The sequence below is a fragment of the Physeter macrocephalus genome, chromosome 8 (genome assembly GCF_002837175.3).
Source record: "Physeter macrocephalus isolate SW-GA chromosome 8, ASM283717v5, whole genome shotgun sequence".
Taxonomy (NCBI): Eukaryota; Metazoa; Chordata; class Mammalia; order Artiodactyla; family Physeteridae; genus Physeter; species Physeter macrocephalus.
In genome coordinates, this window is record NC_041221.1 from 101,703,219 (window position 1) to 101,723,605 (window position 20,387).

Below are 20,387 nucleotides of genomic sequence, written 5' to 3' on the forward strand. Positions count from 1 at the left end.
TTTTTTTTTTTTTTTTTTTTTTTTTGTGGTATGCGGGCCTCCCTCTGCTGTGGCCTCTCCTGTTGCGGAGCACAGGCTCCGGACGCGCAGGCTCAGCGGCCACGGCTCACGGGCCCAGCCGCTCCGCGGCACGTGGGATCCTCCCAGACCGGGGCGCGAACCCGGTTCCCCTGCATCGGCAGGCGGACGCGCAACCACTGCGCCACCAGGGAAGCCCTAGGATTTTTTTAACATGAAATTTTGAGGTTTTTATTTCCTCCTTGATCTTATTTCTGTATTTTGGGGGGTCATCTTAATTTGTAGTTTGAAGTTGTTCTCCAGCTACTGGAAAATTTTGTATATTGTTCTCTTGGCCAATTGAGCTAACCAGATGTAAAAATATATACTCTATTCATTTGTAGCTTACTCCATCTGGAAGCATTTCTCTTATCAAATCAATGCATTTAATTAAAAATCCTGTGAAGACCTGTGACAAAGTGTATTTCTTGATACAAAGTTTGACTTCTCAAATCAGACATCGAATGGAAGATCCCAAATCATCAGGTAAATATTTTGTTTTCCTTAGATTAGAAAACAAATAAAAAGCACTATCCAGTTGCTATAAACATTTTTAAATAAGATGCACCAATCATAAAAAAATCAAGCCTTTAATGCTATATCTAGCATTAGATAGGTATGTCTAGGTATAATTTGAGTTAATATATATCCAGCAAAAGAATAATAGAGAAGTTATAATTGCTTTTATCTGTGGTAGCATGAAAAGGGATAATAAAACATTTTTATTTGGTTAATTATGTAGCATTACTGTACAGTTCAGCAGCAAATAGGCAGCATAATAAGAAGGAGTAAGCAACAGGAAGGTGATCAGTGCTCTGGCTCTGAGACTAGCTTAGTTAATAACTTGGGCAACTAACATATATGTAACATATGGAAGGTCTTCTATAAAACCAGATCCTAACCCATGTATTTATACCTTTATTCAAGTCTACAAAATATATAGTTGCTAATAGTATATGCCTATGATAACATTTCCTAGCTTGTTAACAATTTTACCTTTGATATTTAAGAAGTTTCTAACTACCAATTTTTAATATATATTCTTTATCTGATTTTTAAGTTTAATATACTAAAACTGTTATGTTGTTTTAGATATTCAGCTTTATCATAGTGAGACCTTAGAGCTCATGCTACGTAGATGGTCCAAGTTGGAGAAAGACTTTAAAACAAAGAATGGAAGATATGATATTAGTAAAATCCCTGACATATATGACTGTATAAAATATGATGTCCAGCATAATGGTTCCTTGAAATTAGAAAACACAATGGAATTATATAGGCTTTCAAAGGCATTAGCAGATATTGTTATCCCTCAGGTAAGTAATTCCTACATATCAATTTTCTCGTACTGTTATATAGATACTTTTAAAATGTCTATCAGTGGATAAAAGATAGTTGGTTTTTGTGTCCCAGTAAACCTATAATTTTAAAAAGGAAAGTAACTAATTATGAATTTATATTTTAAACTTTTTATTATATTAAATCATTGTTTGATTTTTTTAAATAGTTTGTAGTGACCTTTTAAAATTTAAGAATTGATACTCTTAATAATAATATGCTAACAACCAACAAGACAACTGAAAATAGGATGGGATAAATCACTTAAGTATTTATTGGGCATTTATTGTACACCTACCAGCTCTGTGCCATGGGAATGTGTGCAAAGTGGGAGAAAAAGGTAGTTGTGTCCCTATATAAATTTTGGAAGTTTTTTTACTTTATGTGGAAGTATTTTGAAAATAATATTTAGAGGCCAGGATGTAAGTAGTTATTTGTGGGGTGCGGTAGAGGTGGAAGGGGGGCCTTTTCATTATAGGAGAGTAAAAATAGAGGTGTAACCAAAATTCAGATAACTGAAATGTAATTAAACAGAGAATCAGATGATAATAAAGAGACAGGTGACAAGACAAGTTGAGATAAGAGATGTGTTAGAAGAAAACAGTTGCAGATGCCCTTTGGAGAACTTTTTTCAACTCAATTACTAAAAGATCATTTGGACATTGTAAAAGGGAGATTGGAGTAAATCACATATTCCAACTGTGAACCAAAGTTAAAAAGCAGGAAAAATGAAATACAGTTGATTTTTGAACAATGTGGGTTTGAACTGTAGTGGGTCCACTTATACGCAGATTTTTTACAATAGTAAATACTACCGTACTGCATGATCCACATATCCACAGTTGAATCTGCCAGGGATGCAGAGCCACAAATAAGTTATTCTCGAATTTTCAGTGGTGTGCAGGGTTGGTGCTCCTAACCTCCACGTTGTTCAAGGGTCATTGTACATGAAAAGTGTAAAGACTGTATATAAAAGTAGCCTTACTTAAAGATACTCATATATAGAAAACAGTGGGGAGGTTCCTTAATAACTAAAAATAGAGCTATTTTATGATCCAGCAATCCCACTCCCATATATCCAGAAAAGATAAAAACTCTTAATTCAGAAAGATACATGCATCCGAGTGTTCATAGCAACACCGTTTACAATAGCCAAGACATGGAAACAACTGAAGTGCCCATCAATGGATGTTTGGTTTAAGAAGATGTGGTGTGTGTATGTATGTATACATATAAATATATATCTACACACATATACATATATATACATACACACACCACATATACATGCACACACACCATGGAATATTACTCAGCCATAAAAACAAAATATTGCCATTTGCAGCAACATGGATGGACCTAGAGAGCATCATACTAAGTGAATTAAGTCATAGGAAGACAAATATTATATGAGATCACCTGTATGTGGAATCTATAAAATAATACAAATGAATCTATATTAAAAAGTGAAAACAGACTCAGACATAGAAAACAAACTTACGGTTACCAAAGTGGAAAGGGAGGGGGGAATGATAAATAAAGAGTATGGGATACACACCGCTATACATAAAATAGATAAGCAACAAGATTTTACTGTATAGCACAGGGAACTATATTCAATATCTTGTAATAACCTATAATGGAAAATTATCTGAAAAAATATTGGATTGGCCAAAAAGTTCGTTCGGGTTTTTATGTTATAGAAAAACCCGAATGAACCTTTTGGCCAACCCAATATATAACTGAATCACTTTGCTGTACAATTGAAACCAACACAATACTGTAAATCTACTACAATTAAAACTATACTTCAGGACTTTCCTGGTGGCACAGTGGTTAAGAATCCGCCTGCCAATGCAGGGGACATGAGTTTGATCCCTGGTCTGTGAAGATCCTACATGCTGAGGAGCAACTAAGCTCATGTACCACAACTACTGAGCCTGTGCTCTAGAGCCCACGAGCTGCAACTAGTGAGCCTGCGCACTACAGCTACTGAAGCCCACGTGCTCTAGAGCCCATGCGCCGCAACTACTGAAGCCCGCGTGCTCTGGGGCCCGTAAGCCACAACTACTGAGCCTGCGTTCTGCAACTACTGACCCCCGCACGCCTAGAGCCCATGCTCCGTGACAAGGGAAGCCACCACAATGAGAAATGCATGCACTGCAATGAAGACCCAGCGCAGCAAAAAAAAAAAAAACTATACTCCAGTGTCCTTTTCCTAATATTCACAGAACATCCAGGAAACTGCACAACTTACCTATAAGTATTTGTGTACATGTTAAAGTTTAGCTTATTCTTTCAGCCTGAAAGAACAACTATTTATTTGTTTGGTCAGTATATATGATGTAGACAGGTTTAAGTATATTGTATAAATCAGTGATTTGCAAATAAATTCTCTTTAAAAGAGGATAAAAATATCTCATACTGCAAGAATATGTCTTTGGGCCTCACTCTAAGAAACATAGACTTAGAAAACAAGGACTTAGTCTCTCACAATATCTTTCATTTGCTAAATAGAAGAGAAGTTTTATTTGCAAAAGAGGTTTTATTTTACACAATAAAAAGTTGTATTTTTATTACAGATATTTTAAGATTAACATCAAAATGAACACAATAAATTCTGCAGAACTCGGTTTTAGCTACATGGTATAGATATAGAACTAACACTGATTTCATTATAACTCATTCGGTAAAGTTACGAAATCAACATCCATCTTTGTTATGAAATTCAAGATAGAGAATTTATTCAAATTTTACTTACTAATAAATCTGAGAAAGAATGGTTACTCTTAATTCTGGTAAGCAAGTAATTAGTTTGCATTGGAAGCATACATAAGACTGATTTTTTTTCATCATTTTGGATTGCTTTGACATTATTCCAGGCTCAGTGCATCTTAGTTGTACTTATTCTTACAATGAAGATTATTTCAAAGTATACTTTTAACAGATAGGCTGTAAATATGTGACCCTCTAAAATATTTATTGTAGCTATATGCATTTTTCAAGGTAGGCTTTCAGTATATCTGAATGTTTCACCTACTCAGTGGCTAAATAAATACACTAATGATTTATTAGCATAATCAAGTCTGTGTTGTTACATGGCTTATTTAATCTCAAGCCTCTTCTTTCTCAGTTATGTATACTAAACATTCTAGAATTGGGAATGAAAAGTTTGTTTCTAAGAGTTGGGCTCAAAAGAAAACTTAAGAGTTAATGAGTTTTAGATGATAATTTTTCCTACTTACATAGTGTCTATTTTAGGTACATTACTTACATAGCTGAAGAGATTTTCCACCATGTCCTTGTAACTTAAATTTTTATAATGAATTTTTTAAAGCATTATAATTAGAAGAAATACTAAAGATTAGAGATGATTAGGAAAGATTTGAGACATCATTTGTATCACTCAACTTAGCTGTCATGCTCAGCTATTCTCAGTCTCACTTATAGTAATTGTCTTATGATGCAATTAGGTTAGATTTTCTCAATAGTCTAACTTATTTGAAGACATCTCCAATTATTTATCTTGGATAAATTATCTTTGAAGTCTTAGGGCTCTTTGGACAATATTATGCCCAAGCTTCCAGGAATCAGTCTTAGTTTTCTTCAATTCATAATTAAATTTTGGTAATTTTATAACTTTAAAAACAAAGGTCTTTTTATTATGCTTTCCTCAAGTTCCAAGATTATAAATTGAGGAGAGGACAACTTGGAATTTACCTCCCTAACTTTTTGGTTTGACATTCCTTATTGTGGCAGAAACTTGGGATTTCTTCCTTTTTAAAGAACTGTTGAATTCAGTTAAATAAATATTCTGCTTTGTTACTTTAGTCTCCATGGACAAGATTTAGGTATTTTCAATCACTGAACAGGTAACTAAAATTGTAAACATATTTATAGTAATTGTAATAAAGCTGTAATTTGTAATGGAAAAATGAGAAATTTGCACGTTTACTTGACAAAGAATATTTCAAGGTTAGAAACTTGATGACTTAGTCAAATAATGTAATATTTTGGCTAGATTAAGAGAGTATCGCTATCTTTGCAGGAAAAATGTATATGTGTTTTGCTATGTCTCCAAAAAATCAATTTTCATTCTTACATTGCATTAATTCTTATAGTTATGGTGTGTGAATTATGTAATTCTAATCATATGTAAGCTTAAGTATGATCAATGTGATTTTTTAGTTAGAGAATTAATAGTTTTAATTATGGTAGGTATTTTTGCTGTGATAAAATCAACTTTTTAGCCTCAGTGCTCAGAAAATAGCCCCGACTTACAAATGGTACTTAAAAATTGGGAATTCCCTGGCAGTCCAGTGGTTTGGACTCTGCGCTTTCACTGCCAAGGGCCTGGGTTCAATCACTGGTTGGGGAACTAGATCTTGCAAGCTGCACGGTGTGGCCAAAAAAAAAAAGGTACTTAAAAATAATCACAATGGAATGGGACATCAGCATCATGGTGGTGTGACATGCTCCCTTTGTCTCTCCCCTTCAATCTACAACAGTAAAACATGCATAACTCAACAAAGGTGCCTCTGCTCAACACACCAGGATGCCACAAAATTCCATACGTCTGTATACCTGAAAGTGGCTGGACTGGAACATATAGAGGAGGTGGAGCCAGGGGAACAGTACAGGCGGTACCTGTGATCCCAGACTCCTAGCCACAGTTGGCTGAGCCTGCAGCCTCAGAGAACCCAGTAGCGGTGGCGCACACGATTCCAGCCTCTCAGCTTCAGTGGCACCCATGGCCACAGGGAACCGGCCATTAGTGACAGTGGGGCCTGCAACCCCAGCCAGGGAGGTCCCTGTAGCTCTCACTACCCCCTGCAACTGCCCGTAGTGGCAGTGCCCTTGAACGCTACAATCCTGGACACGGCAGGGGTACCTGTGACCCTGGCTCCCTCCCCCACCTTATTGGTCCCCTTGTAATGGCGGAGCCTAAAACTTTTGAGACCCTGAACACCATGGAGGCGCCTCCTCTTCCGGTGCCCTAGGCAATGACACCAGCACCACCAGCAACAACAAGGTACCAACGATCCTGGAGGCACAATAGCGACAACGAGCACACTGGGTTACAACTCTAGCAGGTGTGGTGGAGTGTCAAAAGTGTCATTTCTCAAATATGACCAAAGGCAGCTCATGTAAGAAAAACCAAAAGCTTGTGCTATAGTGCAACCTACTGGAATAGAGAAGAAAGGCCTCTAAATATTAATCTGTTGAATTGTGAGAACCAAGTTTAAAAAAACGCTTTACTTAGAGAAGAAAACTCTTCACACTTCAAATGTGCCAGCAGAGGAACATAAAACACCATAAAGAACCGCAGTAACACAGTATCACAAAGAGAAAATGACAGTTCCCCAGAAACCAAACTTAAAGTCATGGAATATTGCAAACTAACTGGTAGAGAATTCAAAATGGCTATCATTAAAAAAAAAAAATAGCTATCATGAAGAAACTCAACGAGCTTCAAGAAAACTTAGAAAGGTAGTCCAGTGAGCTCAGGAATAAAATGACTGAATAGAAGAAATACTTTACCAAAGAGACCAAAACAACTCTTAAAAATATGTATAGCTGATTCACTTTGTTATAAAGCAGAACCTAACATACCATTGTGAAGCAATTATACTCCAATAAAGATATTTTTAAAAAAACAAAACAGAAATTCTGGATCTGAAGAATTCAAGAAATGAGATGGAGAATGCATTAGAAAGTATTGGAAATAGAGCAGACTATATGGAAGAGAGAATTAGTGAGCTTGAAGATAGAATTATAGAAGTGCTACAGGTAGGAGAGGAGAGAGAATTAACATCTGAAAAAATGAGGGAATTCTTTGAGAACTGTCTGATTCTATTTGGAAGGGCAACATCAGGATGCTGGCTGTCCCAGAAGGAGAAGAGAGGGAGAAGGGAACAGAAAGTTTATTTAAAGAAATAATAACTAAGAACTTCCCAAATCTGGGGATGGAACTGGATATACAAGTTCATGAAGCTAAAAGAATTCCTAAATCCCTAAATGGTGAAAAAACTAACCTATCCCTCTAAGATCAGGAGCAACACAAAGATGCCCATTCTCACCATTCTTATTCAATATAGTATTGGAAGTCCTAGCCAGAATAATTAGGCAAGAAGAAGAAATAAAAGGGATCCAAATTGAAAAGGAAGAAGTTAAACTTTGACTATTGTCAATGATATGATTTTAAGTTTAGAAAACCTTGAAGACTCCTCAAAAAAACTGTTAGAAGTAATAAACGAATACAGAAAAGTTGCAGGGCATAAAATCAACATACAAAAATTTGCCACATGTCTATACACTAACAACAAACTAACAGAAAACGAAATTAAGAAAACCCCATTTACAATCTCAAAAAAAAGAATAAAGTACTTAGGAATAAATTTAAGCAAGGTAATAAGAGACCTGTGCACTAAAAACTGTAAGACATTGTTGAAAGAATTTGAAGACACAAAGAAATGGAAAGATATCCTGTGCTCATGGATTGGAAGAATTAACATTGTTAATGTGACCATATTACCTAAAGCAGTCTATAGATTTAATGCAATTCCTATCAAACTCCTAGTGACATTTTTCACAGAAATAGAACAAAAAATTCTAAAATTTATATGGAACAAAAGACCCCAAATAGCCAAAGCAGTCCTAAGAAAAAAAGAACAAAGCTGGAGTTATCACACTCCCTGATTTCAAATTATACAAAGCTATAGTAATCAAAACAGTATGATATTGATAGAAAAGCAGACAGGTAGATGAATGGAACAGAATTGAGAGCCCAGAAACAAACCCGCACATATATGGACAATTAGTTTATGGTAAAGGAGCCAAGAACATACAATGGAAAAAGCATAGTCTCTTCAATATAGTATTGGGAAAACTGGACAGCCACATGTCAAAGAATGAAACTAGACCACTATATCACACCATACCCAAAACTCAAAATGGATTAAAGACTAGAATGTAAGACCTGAAACCATAAAACTAAAAGAAAACATAGTATGCTCCTTGAAGTTGGTTTTAGCAATATCTTTTTGGATATGTTTCCTTGGGCAGGGAAACAGAAGCAAAAATAAACAAATGGGACTACATCAAACTAAAAAGCTCTGTACAATAAAGTAAATCATCAACTAAATGAAAAGACAACCTACCAAATGGGAGAAGATATTTACAAATCTTATATTCAGTTTGGGGGTAATATCCAAAATATATAAAGAACTCATACAACTCAACAACAACAAAAAAACAGCCTGATTAAACAATGGGTAGAGGAGCTAAATATTTTTCCAAAGAAGACATACAGATTGCCAGGAGGCTCATGAAAAGATATTCAACATCACTAATTATTAGAGAAATGCAAATCGAAACCACAGTGAGAGATCACCTCAGGCCTGTTAGAATGGCTGTTATCAAAAAGGCAAGAAATAACTAGTACTGGAGAGGATGTGGAAAAAAGTGTGGTACACTGTTGGTGGGAATGTAAATTGGTGCAGCCACTATGGAAAACAGTATGGAGATTCCTCAAAAAATTAAGACTAGAACTACCCTATGATCCAGGTATTCCACTCTGGGTATTTATCTGAAGAATATGAAGACTCTAATTCAAATAGATACATGCACCCTGTGTTCATTGTGGCATTATTTACAATAGCCAAGTTATGGAAAGTGCCCATTGATGAATGGATGGATGAAGAAGTAGTATATGTAATACAATGGAATACATAAAAAAGATACAGTCTTGCCATTTGTGGCAACATGGATGGACCTTGAGGGTGTTATGATAAATAAGTCATTCAAAGAAAAACTAATACTATATGATTTCACTCAAATGTGAAATATTAAAATTTTTTTAAATAAGTGAACAAACCAAGCAAAATAAACATGTATTTATAGAGAAGAGAGTAATAATTACCAGAAGGGAAAGGGGGTGAATTGAGTAAAGGGGGTAAACTGTATGGTGATGGGTAGAAACAACTTTTGGTGTTGAGCATACTGTAGTTTATACAGAAGTCAAAATATAATGTATGCATGAGACGTTATAAACCAATGTTACCTCAGTAAATTAAATAGTAAAAGAGCCTCGATGGTATGATGGAAGATAAGAACATCTAAAGATTATATCTGTTATTAAGAGTCTTAATTAAGATGGTACACATTTATTGAAGTTTGAAGATCATTTCTTTGGTGATTGTATTATGAAATGCAGAGGATTCTTTATAATAGCATTTGCAATATAAAGTCCAGTGATACTCTCATTAAATATCACCACATAATAAGCTTTCAAATATCTTCATCTGTTATTTTAATCAGTTCTTTTTATGGCAGAAATAAGAGAACTTGGGTATCTAACAATTATTTGGTTCTAGTTGGTTGTGGCAGCTTGCTTTTTCAGCTCTACAAAATATGTCACTGTTTTGAAGGGAAAGGTTTTTTTATAATGAAAGTAATATATCTTTGTTATAAAATTAGAAAATATAGATATAGCCAAAAAAAAAATCAGTATGCCATTAGCAACTAGAGAAAAACATTTCACTGTTTTGGAAAATTCTAAAAGGCCTTTTCCCTTAAATTCATGGATAAAATTTTTTTCGTAAATTCGTATATATAACAAATGTATTCTTTGCAAAAATGGAACCAGGAAATGCAAACTATTTTATAACCTGATTTTTTTTTCTTGGCATCAAGAAATTTTTTCCAAATCAGTAAAGCTAAATATACTTCATTTTTCCTAATGGCTGAATGATGTGATGTAATAATAACTATTTAACCAATTTCTCACATTTGGAAATGTGGATTCTTTTACTTTCTTTCACTCTCCTTATACATATGTCTTCTACATACAATCAAGAAGATTTCCAGAACTCTTTTACCAGTTTTGTTACAGACCAGCAGTGTACAAGAGTGCCTGTTTCATTACACCTTGCTAATAACAACAGAAAAATTTCCTTTGATGATTTTAATTTCAACATTTTCCTTTTGTTTATACATACATACACAATTGCATGCATATTTCTTTTTTTCATACCAATTTCACAGTCATCTATGTTGGTGAGATTATTTAACCAACCAAGCTTTTGTGTTTAAGGTAAATGACCCAAGAGGTTCCATTTTCATACGTCTTCCATCTAATCAATCAGCCTTTTCTTTATTAGGCAGTTTTGAGATTTATTATCCATACTAAGTTTTTGCCATCTGGGAAGTACCTGATAACAGGAAGTAGCCTTTTTAAATACAGGTATCCCAGAAGGAACTTGGAGAGAAAGAATGTGCCTATTTCTTCCCTTTTCTCTACTCTTCCTTCTTTCCCTCTCTGTCCCTGCCTCCCTCCGCCTCCACCCCACTTTCTGCCCTCTTCCTCTTATACCCTCTCTTCCCATCTACACACACATCACAGATTTTTTTCTTATATCAGGTCATTTTCTCATCTACCCCTTTGAACTGTAATTTTTATTATAATTCTTACAATTACTATGTTTTCTTAACACTTTGGATTGTAATTCCTCATTTAATTAACATAATGGTTATAGAGCTCATTAAGTTTGATAATTTCATGGCATTTTTGGCTAACCACTGGTTAAAACTTTTACAGTATTGGCCAAAGGCTTTTAAATAATTTGTTAATAACCTTTTTAATCTTTGACATTCAAATAGAGAAAAATTTCATGGTTTCAATTTATATTTCTTTCTGTACGTTTATTGACTATTTGTTCTGTGCTTTTGTGCCCTTAATCCATCTTTCTTTTAGGGTTGTTTCTACATTTAAAACCTGATTGAGTTGAATACTGTTCATAAAGATTACATTCATCCATTCATCCTATCCTCTTTAGAAATTACTTTCTTTTTCATTTCCACCAAAAAAAAATTCTTCTAATTACACTCAATACTTTGGGGAATGGTGTACTTGAAGTTGCAGAAATGTAAACTAGGAACATTGTATAATGTTCAAAAGAGGCTTAATAAAAATACTTGTCACTCACTAAAATTCTTAAATTTAGTAGTACCTTTATTGGAGTTCTTTATTATTATACCCTTTTTCTAATGTTGTGTATTTTCTGCTCAGGAATATGGTATAACTAAAGCTGAAAAACTGGAGATTGCCAAAGGCTACTGTACTCCTCTAGTTAGAAAAATTCGCTCAGATCTTCAAAGGACACAAGATGATGACACTGTAAATAAACTCCATCCTGTGTAAGAGACTGTACTGGTATTTAAGTCTATAGGCATCTGTTTTTGCATTCTTCAAATCTAATTACTTTTTAATGTTCCTATGGCTAAATCAGGAGTGTATCACTTGGCACACTGTGGAAATAAATATTACCTAGGTATTTCTAATAGTTAACTTCCAACCAAGGTTCTTTTTGGCTCCAAATTGGAGAAAAAACTGAGGCAAACAGGGAAAGGGGATGTGTGTTATCATTCACATGCGATCATCCGTGATCATCCTCATTCAGCAGTATTAACATCTGTGAGCTTCTTTAGTGCTATGACCTCTTTCATTGTTAATAAAGGTGCTTAAATGACCTATTTACAGTGAACTTGACTAATATTAATGCTTCTTTGACTAATCTCAGTGGTCCCAGTTAGTTCCAGTTATCTTCATGTTAGAGGAATACCTGCTAAGATAACGCCTCAATTGTGATTGGAAGAGTGATAGATTTGCTTCCTATGTTCTTTTACTTCTAGTAAGATTAAGTTCCATTTTACAAAATAATTTCATTACTTAAGTTTTAACTGCATGGTTACGTTTAACACTGTCTGCTCCTTACTTTAGGTATTCCAGAGGTGTTCTGTCACCTGAACGTCATGTCCGTACCAGATTATATTTCACCAGTGAAAGTCATGTACATTCTTTACTGTCTATTCTTCGCTATGGTGCCTTATGTGATGTAAGTAGAATAAGTTATATAAATCTATTTAACAAATATGTGTTATTGAATTTGTAATCGAATCACTAACACCATTTTTTACTGTGCAGTTTTTAATAATTCATTATTTACCATCATTTGTCAAGGGTCTACTGTATATGAAGCACTCTGCTAGATGTTGGAGATAATGACATGTTCTCTTCCCTTTGGAGAAGATCCATTTAAGCAAACAATAATACAAAATATTGTAGGTGATGTTACAGGCCAGTGGCAGTGAGATAAAGAGAAGCTGATGAATTTGCATTATTTAGGGGTTAGAATCAATAGGACTTGGTGTTTGGTTGGACATTGTGACTCTTATTTACTGTTATGTAATGAATCATACCAAAGGTTACTGCCTTAAAACAACCACAGTCATTTTATTTTTCTCTCTCATGGTTTAAAGGCTGACTGTGATCAGGCAGTTTTGCATTGGGCCTCTCATGAGGTTACAGTCAGACAGTGGCTCGGGCTCAAGTCATCTCACAACTTTCTTCTCATGTCTGGTGCTTGATGCGCTGGCTGTAACGTGGGACCTTGGCTGGGGTTGTTGACAAGAATACCTACAATGGCCTCTTCCTGTGATCTGCTTCCTCAGAACATAGCTGAGTTCCAAAAGTGAACTTCCTAAAAGAGCAAGGAGCAAGCACAAAGCATTTTTATGACCTAACTTATGAAGTTATGTAGTATCACTTCTGCTGAGCTTTTTTGGTGGAGGCAGTCACAGAAGTCCATCCAGGTTCAAGGGGTGGGGAATAGACCCATATTACTAGATGAGTGTTGTATCACTGTCACTTACTCATTGTAAGATGAATACTTGAGATAGGATGTATTTTGGTGGCCATATTTGGAAAACAGAGTCTATCACAGTATGTCCGTTACCCACACAATCCATATTTCTCCCTCATGCAAAATTCACCTAATCTCTCCTCCAGTATTCCCTCAGGCTTATCTATTATAGCATAAACTTGACATCCAGGATCTCATTATCTAAATCAGGTCCAGGTATGGATGGGACTCCTTGGGCAGAGCTCCTTGAGTGCTCAAGAGAACTCAATCTCACTTCAAAGACCTATGAACTGGAGATACCAATTGTCTGTCCTTCATACATTCGACATACAGTGGTGGGATAAGTGTAGAATAACTGCTGTAGATAACCTTTTCAAAAGAGGGGAAAACAGAAGGTACACCATGGTCATTGGTCCATAGCAATTTTGAAATCTGCCTAGGTACTTACTGCCCATTCCTTAATTAGGGCTCTGTCATACTGCCAGGGAGTTGTTTATAATGGTTCATGGCTTCATACTTTGGGTTCTTGAGTGCTTCATCTAGGTCATCCTTCCTTTTCTGTAAAAAGTAGCTCACATTTGCAGCTAAGTCGTTTTCTTTAACCTGCTTCCTGTCCAAGGAAGTTTGGGGATCCAAAGGTCTGTTTATTTTTAGTTCAAGATGGTATAATTTAAAAAACAAAACAAAAAGGAGTAATTTATAATCTACTTTATTAAACAGTTCACACCCACAAATCTTAAGAATAAGCCCATTTCTACATTGGGCTCCCTCTGTGTCTACTGAGGGATAGTACTCAGTAGTCCTTAATAGTGAGTATCTGAGAGACATGCTAGTATAATCTTGAGAAAGTCTTTGCGTCTTTGAAAGGTCTGTGAGCCTTAAGTCTTTCTGAAGTCTTAGCAAGTGTTTTTACAATCACACCCATGTTTTCATGACGTATTCCTGCGTTTCTGTTCTTCCTGGAAGCCACTTTTTAACTATAGCATTTTTTGCTCTCTGGAGAGGCTAGGAATGAGAAACAGTTTTATTTCTGAACTCTGCAAGTCTTGGCTCCTTTAATTAACCATTTCCCTGTAGTTTATCTCCCTTCTCTCATAGTTCATCACAGGCAGTGAGAAGAATCTTGGTGGTCTTTTGAGAATTTCTCCTGGAATTTTGGTAGCTAGCTCATTGATTTCCACTGTCTACAGGCTACAGTGTTTCTACACTTTATGCCACTACATAGCAAGGGTTCTTTTTCCTATAGTTTCCAGTAACATTTTTTTTTAACCTTCCTATAGTCCCTCAACAACAACCTCCTTAGTGCCCTTTCAGGCTTTCACTAACACTCTCTTTTTGAGGCATTTTAACTTTCACCAACACTCTCCTTGAGGCCCTTTCTTTGCTTACAGGTGTGGAAGGTAAGAAAGAAAAAAGAGTCAAGAAAGGTTCCCATATTTCTAACAGGATCATCTACAAAATTACCCATCATTCAATGATAAGTAACACTTGGAGTAACAGGCATTCGAAGGAAAGTAATGAGGTTAGATAGCTTGAATTTGAGGCACTAGTAGGCTAGTCAAGTGAAGATGACCAGTAGTATGTTTATATGTAAGGCTAGAGGTTTGGGTTAAAGGTAAAGAGTTGGGAAGCCAACATATTAATGATGGCTGAGGCAGTGGCTATTAATAAGATTCCCAGGAAGTTTGTATTTGAAAAAATAAAGAAAATGATGTTTTAGAGATTGGCAGTGGAAGTGATAACCAGACAGGCTTAGAAATTTTAATATCCCCTTTCTTTCTCAGTACACTCAAACCACAGATTATCTAGAATACAATGTCACTTCTATTATATATCAAAAATATCTTTTCAGCCATCTCCAAACTAGCAAAAAATAAGAATTAAAAAACTTTTTCTACGTATATATTGGCATATACATTTATGCACATCTATAAAAAAAATAATCTTTAAAAGAAAATGAATTCAACTTTGTTTTTTTTTGTATTTTTTAAAATAAAGGGCAGTGAAATGTATGAAGATTTGGTATATGTCTCCTGATTCTTAATTTCTCTTATCATTGGGCCTTGATGAATAGTTATTATCAGAGTTACCCTAAGACTATGTAAGTGTTCTGTTCCCATCAAATTTTCCAATTCATATGTTCTTTTCTCTTTTTTTAATTTCTGTTTTATTCCTTAATAGAATAGCAAAGTGGCATCCCTTGCATACACATGAGGATTAGTGGAGCTTTAATAAAAGAAATAGAGAAAAAAATGACCCTTAATTAGCAAGGCAAGAGCTTATATATATCCATTAGTAATAATGGAATTGTTTTAGGGGAGGAGAGATACATCTCTTATGTGGTCACCTTTTAACTTTCTTGCACTTATTTATAAGGTAGAAAGAACATAGAAGATGTAAGAATGGAGAGAAAGCCTGTAATTGGAGCATAATAGTGAGTGATGGATAAAATTGTAACAGTGCCATGCTTTGAGGATTCTAAGAGGATTGGGAAGCCATTAAAAGGTTTTAAGCAGGGAAGTGAATGGCTTTGGTTGCTGTGTAGACAATAGATAGGTAGAAGTAGATATGAGGAAACCATTTAGGGAGCTATCACAGTGATCTAAAGAAAGATGATGTAGTTTAGACGTAGGGTGGTGGCAGTAGCACGAAAGCTTGTTGAGTATATATAAGCTTGTTGAGTATTAAGTATTCACCTCATTTGTGTGATATCAGGATTAAACAAATTACCATAATGAAAATAAAGTAACATAATATGAGAAAATGCTTACCATTTACCTTTTGTTCAGGAATCAAAGGATGAACAGTGGAAACGAGCTATGGATTATTTAAATGTTGTCAATGAACTCAACTACATGACTCAGATTGTTATCATGCTTTACGAGGATCCTAACAAGGTAACAGAGTCTTGATTTGCGTGTGTTACCAGAGGTAAGTAAATAATTCAAAGTTTCTCATTTTGAAAGTGTTCTGTAATATTTTTTAGGATCTTTCCTCTGAGGAGCGCTTTCATGTTGAATTACATTTTAGTCCAGGAGCCAAAGGATGTGAAGAAGACAAAAATTTACCATCTGGCTATGGATATAGACCAGCTTCAAGGGAGGTAATGAAGATGAAATTTTCATTGCTTAGTTACTACAGTTCTAAATATAAATGAGGTTTCTTTAAGAATTTTCTATTATGTACTATAATTCTTATCTCAACTAAGTAGCAAGATGGTTTAAATTTCTTGAAGTATGATTTGGGTAGACAACATTTTTATGCATATTAGAATTTTATATTTTTTCTCTAGATTTTTTGTATTTTTAAGATCAGTACTTAGAATGGATAACTATAATTTTTGTTTTTGTCCTCAAGTCCTATTTGAGGACTAGTCCATTCTTTACTGTGCTAAGCACTTGTTATGAATTACTGCATTTTAATTCTTAACCTTAGAAAAGTTAAATATGTACTCAGCTTTAAACTTTTTTTACTAAACTGCAATACATATTCGTAAACATACATATCTAAATCATAAGTGTGTAGTTTAATGATATATCACAAAATGAACACAATTGTAAAACAACTAGCCAGGTTATAGATAGAATATCATTCTAGAAGAAGCAGTTGTGCCCCCTCTGTCTCACAACCTCCCTGCCTTCTCCCCAAAGTTACCTACTATCATGACTTCTGGCACCATAGATTAATTTTGTCTATTTTTGGACTTTATGATCACAAATGAAATCACAAAATATGTGCTTTTTTGGGGTGGAGAGTGTGTTTGGCTTCTTTCATTATGTGTTTGAGATTCATCTGTTCTTCATTTTTGTTGCCATGTAGGATTACATTAAATAAATATGGTGCAGTTTATTAATCCCTTTCACTATGATGATCATTTGATTTGTTTCCAGTTCAAGGTTTGAAGATGGATGCTTTTATGAAGATTCTTGTTCAGGTCTTTTTCTGAACATATGTACACATTTCTTTTGGATATATATGTAGGTGTAAAATTGCTGGGTTATAGGATATGCATATGTTCAACTTTTTAAAATATAGTCAAATAACTTTCCAAAGATACTACCATATCTTTATCAGCACTTGGTATGATTAGTGTTTTTAATATAGCTATTTTGGGGACTATGTAGTGATATCTTGTTGTGGCTTAAATTTACATTACCCTCACGACCAATAAGGATTAGTACCTTATATTCATTGGTCATTTGAATATGCTTTTTGTGAAGTGCTACTGGCTAGGACTAGTATGGTGTTGAGTAGAAGTGTTGATACTAAGCATCCTTAGTATCATCCTTGTTCATTCCCAAACTAAAGCAAAAGGTCATGTTTCAAAGTGAACTTTTTGGAATTTCGATTGAAATTACATAAACTCTGCAGATCAGTGTTGAGAGAAATAACACTTTTACAGAATTGAATCTTCTAGTCCAACGACTTGGTATACAGCTCTGAATTTAGTGAGCTATTCTTTATATGTTCTTGATAAAACTAAGACTTTTTTTTAATGTCTTGTATTTTTTTTGTCAGAGTAATTCCTAAATTCTTTATGTTATCATAAATGGCTTATTGAAGTTTCATTTTCTGTTTGCTATTTTCATATTGAATTTTAACTCATTTTTATATAGAGATTTTATAACTGACAACCTTACTGCATGCTGTTTATTCATTCTAATAATTTATCCATAGAGTCATTTGAATTTTCTATGTATATGATCATATCTGTGAATGATGACAAATGTCCAGCAAAATGTTGAATAGATTTAGTGATGGTGGGCACTCTTGTCTTTCAGTGATTTATTAATTGTGATGATTGTTTCAAGTTTTTAGATATCCCTTACCTGGTTGAAGAAGTTTATTTTCTATACCACTTAGTTTGATGAAGGTTTTTATGTAATTCTGCTTGGCTTCTTTTAGCTAACGTATGTTCATAAGATTCATTGATGTAATTAGTTTTAGTTTGCCCATTCTTAGTGCTTTAAAATATGTGTTTTAGTGTAATTTACCCAATTTATTTTAAAATTTATTTATTTTATTTATTTATTTTTGGCTGCGTTGGGTCTTCGTTGCTGTGCGTGGGCTTTCCCTAGTTGTGGCAAGAGGGGGTGACTCTTCGTTGCGGTGTGTAGGCTTCTCGTTGCGGTGGCTTCTCTTGTTGTGGAGCACGGGCTTTAGACGTGTGGGCTTCAGTAGTTGTGGCATGCGGGCTCAGTAGTTGTGGCTTGCGGGCTGTAGAGTGCAGGCTCAGTAGTTGTGGCACACGGGCTTAGTTGCTCCGCGGCATGTGGTATCTTCCCAGACCAGGGCTCGAACCTGTGTCCTCTGCATTGGCAGGCAGATTCTTAACCACTGTGCCACCAGGGAAGCCCTACCCATTCTATTTAGATGGATATTTAGTGTAACTTTTTATTTTTTTATTTTTTTATTTTTTTTTTGTGGTATGCGGGCCTCCCTCTGCTGCGGCCTCTCCCGTTGCGGAGCACAGGCTCCGGACGCGCAGGCTCAGCAGCCATGGCTCACGGGCCCAGCCGCTCCGCGGCATGTGGGATCTTCCCGGACCGGGGCGCGAACCCGGTTCCCCTGCATCGGCAGGCGGACGCGCAACCACTGCGCCACCAGGGAAGCCCTAGTGTAACTTTTTAAAACGTATCTGTTTTCTGTACTATACTGTGAGATTCTTATAATTAGGGACAGTATCTTATTCATCTGTGTCTTGGCACATGGTACATACTAAGTATTCAGTGAGTCATCAAATGGTTGTTATTTAAGTATGCAGTCATCACATTTGTTGGAAATATTTGGCATAGAGTTTGAATTTTCTAAAATTTATAACTTCAAATACTGTTTCAGTTTGTGGTTGAGTTGATGGCATTACTGGTAACAAAACTGCTCTCTTTTTTCTTACTGTCATTTATTATTATTGCTTATTTATTTGGGCATTGGATGAAATTTAATTAAGTACTTTGTTTTATATGGCTCTTTATTGTCATTTTATGGTTTAATTTATCCAAAGAGTATGTATTTCTTGAAGTCAGGAACTCTGTCATCTGTCTTACAATATCCAGAATAATACTAGGCTGTGATAAGAGTTCAATTATTAATTCACTTGAATAAACAAACTTGTATATGTACTGCAAGTGACTACACCAGTTGGTGGTTGAATTTGTTCATCTGAAGAGATTGATTTGTTTTATCTGAATTTTATTATGTTATATTCTTTCTGCACAGAATGAAGGCAGGAGATCTTTTAAAATTGATAGTGATGATGAGCCACACACTTCTAAAAAAGATGAGGTTGATCGAGCTGTGATATTGTTTAAACCTATGGTATCAGAGCCAATTCATATACACAGGAAGTCTCCACTTCCAAGATCTAGGAAGATGGCTGCAAATGAAGTAAGTATATATCAGAGCATGTTTTTTATGAAGTAAACTAACTATATTTAAGTAAAACAGAAAAGAAAATACAGCTTTAATTATCAAGCTTGGGAACCTAACAGATTTTTAATTGTCAACTTTATTTTTCAAATAAATTTTTTAAAATATAGAGGCAGTTAGAAAATACAAAGATTAATTTTAGAATTTGGAGCTTTATAGTTTTCATAGGAAAGTTGAATAGAAATAGTAAAATAAGGCCTTTTGAAGACTTGATCCATTATTTTCTTGTCACTTTAGGTTATTCTAATAAAGAACTTTTTAAAAAGTCTGATTTAATGGATCAGGAATAATTTTTGGTTAAAAGTAGTGAGGAATTGCCAGAGATGCTTCAGCAACAACTGATTCCAATGACACTGTAGATTAAGATGTGAAATTCTGAATTGTTAACCTGATTGCAAAAGTCAGTATAGGAACTTGAAAATTTGATGCTATGGTTGAAAAATTTACCTTTGTATTAAGGTCTGTAATTAAATAACAGGCTAATTCTTATGCTCACTAACAAAATAACATTTAAATAACTACTAAAATAACATTTAAAAGGAAAGTTGAGCAGTTGGAATAAAGTTTAAGTAAATCTTTAACATCTGTATACATTTTTCTACTCTGAATACCTTCTTTTTGGGTTATTTATATTCTCTATAGGATGATTCCCCCCGCACTGATTTAAGATCAGTGCTTATAAATGTTTTCTAAATGCTCAAGTAAAAGTATAAGATAGGAAGAACCATCAACTTTTAAGTTAGAAAAATATTTTTTGTTGATGATTAAATATGCCAAATCTTAAGAGTTAGGTATAACATCTAGCAGTTGGTGAGTAAGAACATAAACACCAACAAATGAGAATTATGCTCATTTCTATAACCC

The 20,387-nt window shown here is 34.8% G+C and overlaps 1 protein-coding gene across 3 annotated transcripts in view; it reads left to right on the forward strand.

Moving 5' to 3' along the window:
* PPIP5K2 (diphosphoinositol pentakisphosphate kinase 2) overlaps positions 1–20,387 on the forward strand; it is an 80,187-nt gene that overhangs the window by 40,640 nt on the left and 19,160 nt on the right. For all 3 annotated transcript variants that reach the window (XM_028493113.2, XM_055086699.1, XM_055086700.1), the window contains 7 exons: positions 402–543; positions 1,150–1,373; positions 11,465–11,592; positions 12,176–12,290; positions 15,887–15,994; positions 16,084–16,200; positions 19,314–19,481. In XM_028493113.2, the coding sequence (XP_028348914.1) occupies positions 402–543; positions 1,150–1,373; positions 11,465–11,592; positions 12,176–12,290; positions 15,887–15,994; positions 16,084–16,200; positions 19,314–19,481 (1,002 nt within the window). The remainder of the gene's footprint in view (positions 1–401; positions 544–1,149; positions 1,374–11,464; positions 11,593–12,175; positions 12,291–15,886; positions 15,995–16,083; positions 16,201–19,313; positions 19,482–20,387) is intronic.